Genomic DNA, 9,642 nt, shown 5'->3' with positions numbered 1-9,642 from the left:
ACTTTTACCTAAGTAAAACATGTGAGTACTTCTTCCATCACTGGATGGGGAGTACATACAGTAAAGCACCAGTCTTGGATGACAAGAAACTTGTAATTCCATAGTTTAATAATACCATACATATTTCACCAATAATAACGATGATGGCACAACATCCTTATCTGAGTGATCACAACAACAGATGATCTGTGTGACGTTTTCCCACAAATTTGAAAAGTAGACGATATCCTATACACAATCATATCAGCAGTTTTAGTGTATGAATCGTGTGTGTGCAGTCATGACATCTGTTGCCTGGCAGCATTGTTTTATTAGGGCAGCAACAGGGCCCTCGAGAGTCTCCTTCCTCCATCATCATGATGACGACAGCACATCACATGTTGGATCACAGATTATCTGTGACAAATTTTGCTTACATTAAATATAGACATTGTCCAACCACAAATTCAAAAGCAGTGGTGCATAATTCATTCATTTGTTTGTTTTTTGTGCAGTCTTATAAATGACGTCTGTTGCCCAGCAGCACTGTCTCATTAGGTTGGCAACAGGAACTTCAGAGTCTCCATCCTCCATCAATGATGTGCTCTGTTCCAGTCACATAGGCTGACTAAAGGGAGGAAAACAACTCATCATAAATCTCACATAAATATTGTCAAGTCAAACTGTAATTAAGTTCTGTAAAAGTCAAACTGTAATTAAGTTCTGTAATCAGAATAGCATGATTAATCTGGGCATCGGCATTATTAGCGTACAGAAAGTGTACCTAACATACAGTGTATTATTTTGTCACCTACTACTGTATGTAACACATACCTCATCTGAAGCCAGGTAGATACACAGGTAAGCCACCTCCTCTGCTGTGCACATTCGACCTGTCTTCTGTCTTGCCATGAAGTCCTTAAAGGCCTGCAGACCATAGTTACCAAACACACAATACAGGGGGGAATAATCAAAGGGTTGGTTGATCCAGACCAGAAAAATCCTGGACAATTACAGCTGCAACTGGTAAGCTTCTTTATTGTACAAGCCTTTTTGGCCAGTGAACAAACCACTGCCTGGAAGCCATCTTCAGTAAAAGTGTCTGCTAAATATTTACAACCAATAAGGAGAAATATGTGCACACTGAAAAATAAGCTGCCAATGTTTAATTTACTTATGCACATGGACCATGGACATTTGACTGACATGACTGAAACATGAATATGTTATATAATAATGAGAGCTTTTTTTCCCCCAGTGTGCAAATATTGCTCCTTGTATATATAGTTACTTATTTATCCTGCACCTACACACACAGTATTTAAGCCACAGAAGACAAACAAAAAAACTGCTCGTCATACAACTGTTAAATTATCTGCTATAAATACAAAATGTAGAAAATACAATCACAATGAAAAAGTACCTGCTCTGGGTCGGGTTGGGCCTGGATCCTACCCCTCAGTGATGGTGTGTCAACAGTCCCTGACGAAACATAAAGCAACCTTTACATTCAAAGTCTAAAAAGGATATAAGCTAAGTCCATAATGTATACTTTGTTGTACAACCACCATTAACTAAATAAATGTCCAAACAAAATGTGGTAAATAAAAACATTTGAATTACTTGTTTACTATTACATTTTAAGTACACTGCAAAACAGCGGCCCGACCGATTAATCAGTTTTAGAGTCATCTGATATGATATTAGTGAAAATGAAAAGTCCTCACTAACTTTCAGAGCATTTGGTTATAAAATCGGATGTTTAACCACTTAATGTTATATACAGTACTTCATTGACCGCGGTCTCCCGGGGGTTCCCTTCTTTATTCCCTCTAAAATGTCTTCGCAGAAGCCTAGAAGCTCACAACACGTCACAACGCAACACATTGTGAGCTTATAGATCAGCGATTTTCGATGAATGTTTGCCCGCCAGAATAGGTATGCTATGGTTCATGTGGTTAAAAGTAAATCAATACCTATATTTCTGATAAAATACACAGTACACTCAAACATGATTTCCTCCTGTTACTATATACTAGACCATACCCGTAGGGGGATATGAGCACCCAAGCCCCGGTGAAGGGCGCAGGCGAAAGTACAGACCTTGCTGCCTGTTATCTCCGTTATCTCCCATTATCGTTATCTCCCATTGTTTGACACATAATGGCTAATAAAAAGCTGAGATTTGATGAAATTGAGAAACGGGCTTCGCAGTTAAGTTCAGATGGTAATGGGCAATGGCTGTGTGCAAAATCAGATCAAGTGCTCCAGCCAGTGAGGAGAAACGGGCACACACCGAGACACGAGACACCATGGCCACAGAGGTTAGTCAAATTATAGTTAGATTAGATACACATAGTATGTCTTCAGCAACGTCTGTACTGTAATCTACTACAGCGCTTCCTTCTGACCCTGAGTTCCAACCAAGGACAATAACTGGGGTTTTCTTCACATGGTGTTTCAAAACAATAACATACTTACCAGGGCAGATGCAGTTACAACGAATGCCTTGCTCAATGAAATCTGCAGCTATAGATTTTGTGAGACCGATAACTGCAGCCTTGGAGGTACTGTAGACACATCTATTCACAACTCCTGTGGAAGGGAAAACATGTGTAGAGGCAGACACAGACAGATACACACGCACACACACACATGCACACAGAAAACAATTATCAGAGATAAGAGGATTACACTGAACACGGGGCAAACTTTGTTCAGCTCATTTTTAGGCACAAAAGTATTTTATTGCAAAATAAAATAGTAATTTTCATAGTTAGATCCTTTACCTTTGATACTTGATGCAACAGATGACATGTTAATTATATTTCCTGACTTCTTTGCCAACATCTAGAATGAGAATGCAGGAGGGTGTCATATTCACAGATCTTTCAAAAATACAGGAATATGAATATGATGATCATGTGTAAAAACTGAATTAACGGGCTAAGGTAAAATGCAATTATTCATCTTCAAGACAGTTTGAGACTAAAGCTGGATTAGCAGATGGGAAGTTACTCCCCATCGTGTCACAGGCTCAAAGTAATACAACTAATCCCAGAGCACAAAGCAAGGGAACAAAAACATATGTCGCTTTTACTGCAGCACCTCTTGTTCTCTCAATAGGATAAGCAAAGAGGACATATGTTTTCTTTAACTTAAACCCTATATACTTAGTTGACTATGGTCACCCAGGGCTCTATACGTGGTCCACTCCTTTTTTCTCTCAACACCAAATCTCTTCACCGAGAATAGCCGATCTACAAACTCACGACGCGGCACGTTGTGAGCTCACAGATAGGTTGTTTCCGCCGAAGCGTCACCCCAGAATAAGGACGCTAGGGTTCATGTGGTTAATTTCCCAGTTTCCCAGGCGGTAGTGGGATGGCAAAGGTCACCTTTGGCAGGAAAGCCTTGCTCATGAGGTACATGCTGCGGACGTTCACGTTCATGGTGAAGTCCCAGTCAGCTTCATCACAGTCCAAGATGCTGCCATGATGCACAAACCTGAAAGCATTAAAAATGTTTGGCAGAAAAAGGGGTTGCACATCAAAAGTGGGATTTCTCAGTGGAGTGCTATACCCAAAATCCAGTGTACATGTCCAAAATACTAAAGGAATTGAGGACAAACTAATGACATTAATTTTGACATTTGGGATGAGCTACCTCTTAGTATTTATTGTTAATATATTGTATTTATCATTTGGCGAATGACAAAGACATGTAACATACATAGCAAAAAGAGCATGCAAAAGTATGCTGGATATGCTTACTATTTCAACTTGTTTGGTGAAATACTGAATCAATGGATCAATATCCAAATATTTAAACACTGAGCACATGCATGTGAGCCACAGATTGGGCATCTTAAACGAAGGCTGTTCAACGTAAACAAGTTGAGTGTCCCCCACCATTTAGCTGTAAGACAAATATGAAGGTGTCAATTTGGAGGCCCCCAGTTAAGGTGATTGGTGACATAAGGTCAAGTTGGGGTTAAGTCTTAAGTATAAGGATTTGGGAGGAGTGGGGGATGGGTAGACAACATGTGTTCAACATGGAGACACTGGTATAAGTAATAGGGTGATTTGATCATACATTTGAAATCATATATAGCAGCATTGCATGAAGTGGCAGGAGGGGGGACGGGGACGTACCCAGCAACATTGAACAGCACATCTACATGGTCATGTTCCCTGGCCAGGACTTCAACTTGATCCTTGTTGGTTACATCCACCACTTTGGTCTTGATTCCTATAGTTCATGTCAAATGAAAGCAATTATTACATAGGGGTTATCAGTACTACCCAAAATGAAAAGATGAATTAAGCCAAAACATGTCTTTTAAGGTTTTAATCAAGTATTATAGCAGTATTATTAAGTGAGACAAAGGCCTCTCATATGAAGCAATTGAACCTAGATGATCAAGCTTAGCATGCAGATAGAACAGCCTACACTGTCTAAACTTTACATAGTAAAGGACAGCATGAATTATGAAGTATTATTAACAATATCTAGTGTTTAGACTATGGTCCAGTGGCCATTGTAGTAGAGTTCAAAACCAGCACCACTTAAGTACCTCAGTGATCAATGAGCATGACATTTAGTAATAATGAAGGCCAGTTGAGACATTTAATACTGGTCATCCTCACTTGGCAAAGCTACAGTATCCCAAGAAGAATTCCAACATTATGCATTATGCAATAGTGGGTGATCTCAAACGATACAATATACAAATGGTATTGTCCTTTTTTGTTATATAAACGTTTTTTTAATCCTTTAAAGGTACAATTTACAATTTGCAATCTACATAATCCAATAGATCCACATCAGACCCACACCAGTTATTAATATGAAATTAAGAAAAGTAACCAATGAACCATACATCCTCATTTGCCACAGAGGTGTACATAGCGTAATAATAACATAATATGGATGTCAAGGAAAGTTTGATGATGAAAATCAATAGGCTCATCCTGACTGCACTGTGTTGTCCAGTAGATGGCAGCTGTAGACCAAAACAGGAGAGCAGTACCTGGAATGCCCTCCAACTCCTTGAGCTTATCTCCATTGATATCTGTTGCTGTGACCTGAGCTCCCTCTTTAGCAAATGCCTGCATGTGAAAATGAAAATGAGTTTCAAAATGGATCCAACATTTCAAAATAAAATACACTGCCACACAAGCCTAATATTTGATAAAGCAAATAAATAATTGACAATATGTATCCAAAAGATGCCATGAATCAAAGACATTGGATTAAATTCAAGATGAGTCAAGTGTTATATTAAACACTGACATAAAACCCTTGAGTATTTGGCAAGGGGTGGAAAAGATAGGTTGCCTCCCATTCAAAATTGAATCACTGCCTATAAGAAAATGAACCACTCTGTGACTGACGATGACAATGACTCATGCCTATCCAGTTCATAACATGAAGATCCCATTTCCATTGGTCTGTGGACATAGAATCATTGTCCCCATTGGGTTTTAAACGATAATACGGTCCACAGTCAGAAGCCAAAAGTGAGTGCATCATTAACCACATAATAGAGTAGAGTAGACCTTTTCAGCAGAAGTACCTTTTGAAGTGTAAACACCACAGCAAGCTCTTCGGTATATAGCTACACAGCTCTCAACAGAAAATGCAATTGCTCCAAGTCTATTGATCTGAGATGGTAGTATGTATTTGATTAGCCCCGACAAAAACATTTTTTTAAGGAAACCGACTTGACAAAGACCCAATCTTGACAACAAGACCAATTTATAGAAATATGTTCTCCTTGGTCAAAGTAACCTTTGAGGATTCAGCTGAAAGTTCCAACAGCACAACACCACACTCTGCATTTTGTAAGATCATTCATGCTGCAGATTTGTGTTTCCTAATACAAATATTTAAATTGACATAATACCATAGCGGTGGTTAGTGGCTGAGGAGAATTCCCAGCATGCCTTGGGGTGCACACACTACAGTTAATGCTGTATTATTGTGCTATCATTTTCTATGGGGAAAGTGTTTCAGTACTTCATATTTTATATGGTTTTGTGTCATTCATTTAGCCATTTATGTTGCATGCGTGTTTGTGGACTAGACCCTTTAATAGGAGTAATTACAGGGAGCCTTCAGTACTCCATGTGGAGTTGGTTTGGTGTTTGGTGTGCTGCGCTGTGAATAAAAGTGTTCCTAAAAAATCATTGCCATGACGACTACTCCTTCGATCTAACATCTACTGGTTATTATAATGTATCATTTTGGCTTTCCTCTCTATAAAAGGATAAAATACTTCTTATTCACTTCACAGAGATTCAACAATATGATAGCCCTGCCATGTAAAGATGAAACCCGAACCCCAAGCTAAATCCAATACTACTCTGACGGGGATCTGAAGTCATATGCTGAAGGAGAAAATAAATGTACTTCTAAATGCAACATTTTGTGTAGGATTTGTTGGTTTGTGGTTGCAGTTGATAAACACAACATTCAAATATTACCTCCCAAATTTGGATGCCCCGAAAAGTCCCAAAGTAAAATAAGAAAATACAGGCAGAGGGAAGGGTGCCGATGCACACACCACAAACACATTTAGAGAGTCGTAGGGCTGTCCCCCCATAGTCGAGTAATCGATGAATCGGTCGTCACCAAACTGAAAACTAAAGGCTGGTCTACAATGACTGTATGCGGAAAACACTATTTTACAGATTTGTCAAGGACAGCCCTAGTCATAAGTAATTATTGAGAGGGATTAGTTTTGTACGTGTCTATACGAACCGGCACCAATACCTACTCACCCCCAGTCAAATTTCGGTCAAGAAGTTGTTGTGAAAATAGCAGATCTACAACGCCAACGCGCCGCAAAGCGACACGTTGTGAGCAAACATCTGATTTCTCTTTTCCATTTTGAAAATATGGACGTTTTTGCGGTTAACCTTGCTTGTCTGCTATGCCTCTGCAGCATTTGGAGCAACAGTCTGAGTAGGTTTCATTCATTATTAGTTCATTCATCATGAATTAGTTTCAGTCAGCATTGCAATTACCCTGCTAATGGCATCAGCAAAATCATGGCTGAGATACAGGTAACATATCCACTAAATAGTGGTTATTATGACAGTAGGTTCTCAAACTTTTTCATGTCAAGGACCAACAAACTGATTTGTATTTGGCCGCAGACCCCCATCTGAAAAAAATGTGTGACAGGGACCCCCATAAATATTTTAGTTGTTAAAATGTAAAGCATTAATATTCAAAATGTTTCGCATTTGTTCAAGATGTTTTTGAAGTAAAAACCCCCTGGAACCCCCGGATCCTACTTTGAGAACCTCTGGGTTATGAAATGTAACAGTATGAAGTAGTTATGAAGGTTTATTACTATTGCTGCTGCTCGTCCGATCCCTTGTGCAGCTGCGGACAACACGATGACCTTCCCATCCAGACGGCCCATTGTGTACCTTTTACAGCTTCTGTGATCAAACAAAATAAAGAATATAAATAATATGGGACCATGATCTTGTTACAAATTTGTTTCAAATAAAATTCCTTGTATGTCATACCAAATGTCGATCTAAACAAAAAAGGGATAAACTAAGTAATGCAACAGTTCACACATACCTCATTGTTTACTCTTTTTTACAGTCGATGCCAATGCCAATGCTGTCATCTGATTCAGTTTAACCATTTTTGTTTTATACATTTATTTATACATGTGTGATGACTTGAATGCTTAATCACGTGAAAATCAAATTAGAGAATGACGATTTTCTAAATACAGTGTGGGTACAAAATCTTACTTCAGTAAAGTTTGAAGGACCACTTCACCTCGACTTGGATCAAGACTATCATAGATATATTTTATAGATTTTTACATTTACATATCTATGATATGCAAATGTGAAAATCGATAAAATACATTGATCCAAGGCTACACTTCACCCATGTTCAACCTATCTTCATATATTGGTCCTCACTAATGCTTATTATGGTACGATATGGTATGATGCTTGCTTGGTCTACTGTGTCTCAGAGGAGGGCTGTGGGCAGTTCAGAAACCCACCTACAGTACCAGTGACTTCATCGGTAGACCGGTTTGGTCATTTCAAACATTTATAGTTTGTATTAATGCGAGACCAATTGCTTCTATTATAAGTTAACATGCTAACTTTCCAGGAGGAGAAAGCCTGCAGTTTCTATTAGCTTGGATTTCCCGTCGATGATGTCACTGGTAGGCGCCGGGTTTCTGAACTGTCCACACAGCCCTCCTCTGAGACACAGACCAAGTAGGATTTTTTTTAAAACATATTATAATAAGCATTAGTGAGGAGCAATTATATGAACTAAGGTTGACAATGGGCAAAGTGGTTCTTTAACTAATGCATGACTCATGATGCATGAATGAATGCAGGATGTATTATAATTGAATTCCTGTTCACATTAGCAAATCAACTAGTCATCCATTGCTTTAGTTATTATGAGTAAGCTATAGCTTTAATGTACTGTATTACCCTGTAGTATTCTGTAAATGTCTTGCTGAACTTTTATCACATTGTGTGAAATATTATTTATGAATGACTGTAACCCTAAGCATAGGATTTTGATCAATGGTGTAAAGTAACTAAGTACATTTACTCATACTGTACTTAAGTACACATTTGAGGTATCTTTAATTTACTTGAGTATTTCCAATTTTCAATACTTTTACTTCTACTCCACTACATCTCAGAGACAAATACTGTACTTTTGCGTATTAGAAAACGTTAGTAACTAGTTACTTTGTAGATTTTGATGATTTATTACAAAACATACATTAACCACTTCAGCCCTGTTTAAACTTTGTCTGTTTGAAAATAGCTCGATTTGTATACATGTTATACATTTGAAACCTGATGGCAATACTTTTGTACTTTTACTCAAATACTTTTATTTGTAACAGACAAGAGACTGAGTAATTCTACATTGTAGTATTGATACTTTTATTTAAGTAAAACATATGAGTAGCTTTTACCACCACGGTTTTTGAGAGGCTACCAGATCGAATGTTTAGAGAGCAAGTTCTGTCTGCATGGACGGTTGGACCTGCTTATGATTAAAGTTAGTCAGTGTGACTGCTTTGTGAAACCTTTGAACTCGTGGTAGAATTTGTAGCATGAGCTTTAGCCTTCCTCTGTTCCTCATGGAAAGTTATTATTGTCTATTCTTAGCTGTACCATTCTGCAAAAAAACATTCTTAATTTGCAAGAGCAAATACCTACTCATATTGACTCATAGATGTCCTACTTACCTTCACTTCTGTCACGAGTGGTTGTAGAAAGTCCAAAACAATAAATATGTATGTCATCACATGCTCGTTTCTGAACATTCTATTGGTTCCTGACCAGGAAGTGTCTCTCCCATAGTTTTACAATGAACCTGCAATATAGTCTTTGCCGCTAGACGTCGTTGGTGTGCGCTGTGGAGGAGCGCAGATTCATTCAGAATGTCAGATGCTATTCCTTTGAGTAATCATTCATTACAACAGATTGGTAACTTAACTGGTACTATGCACCCATGTTTTGTCATATTTGATGGTGGTCTGGCCCATATAGAACTGACATTTTTCTTAATGTTAATAAAAGTTGAAAAATAAAATAAAATTCAGTGCAGCTTTGAGATCCATACTACCCAACAACATTTCCA

The 9,642-nt window shown here is 38.2% G+C and overlaps 1 protein-coding gene across 1 annotated transcript; it reads right to left on the bottom strand.

Moving 5' to 3' along the window:
* Window positions 1-109: 109 nt before the first annotated feature.
* Window positions 110-9,327, bottom strand: bdh2 (3-hydroxybutyrate dehydrogenase, type 2). The gene is made up of 10 exons (XM_084068045.1): window positions 9,248-9,327; window positions 7,343-7,433; window positions 5,012-5,090; window positions 4,134-4,230; window positions 3,378-3,486; window positions 2,769-2,829; window positions 2,461-2,574; window positions 1,403-1,461; window positions 814-906; window positions 110-607 (listed from the first exon to the last, which is right to left on the bottom strand). The coding sequence occupies exons 2-10, from the start codon at window positions 7,412-7,414 to the stop codon at window positions 554-556; spliced, it is 738 nt and encodes a 245-aa protein (XP_083924171.1). The 5' UTR covers window positions 7,415-7,433; window positions 9,248-9,327; the 3' UTR covers window positions 110-553.
* Between the last annotated feature and the right edge of the window lie 315 nt (window positions 9,328-9,642).

The sequence above is a fragment of the Gymnoscopelus microlampas genome (genome assembly GCF_963454915.1).
Source record: "Gymnoscopelus microlampas genome assembly, chromosome: 2".
In the NCBI taxonomy this organism is placed as follows: Eukaryota; Metazoa; Chordata; class Actinopteri; order Myctophiformes; family Myctophidae; genus Gymnoscopelus; species Gymnoscopelus microlampas.
Note: the sequence above shows the minus strand (reverse complement) of the source record. Positions and strands in the feature narration are given on the sequence as shown.

Excerpts from the sequence above, each read along its gene's own strand:
- bdh2 (XM_084068045.1), bottom strand. The coding sequence starts at position 7,414 with ATGGGCCGTCTGGATGGGAAGGTCATCGTGTTGTCCGCAGCTGCACAA. Across the intron at positions 2,575-2,768 it reads TGTTGCATCAAGTATCAAAG|GAGTTGTGAATAGATGTGTC; the intron begins GTAAAGGATCTA and ends TCCCTTCCACAG. Across the intron at positions 1,462-2,460 it reads TTGTAACTGCATCTGCCCTG|GGACTGTTGACACACCATCA; the intron begins GTAAGTATGTTA and ends ATGTTTCGTCAG.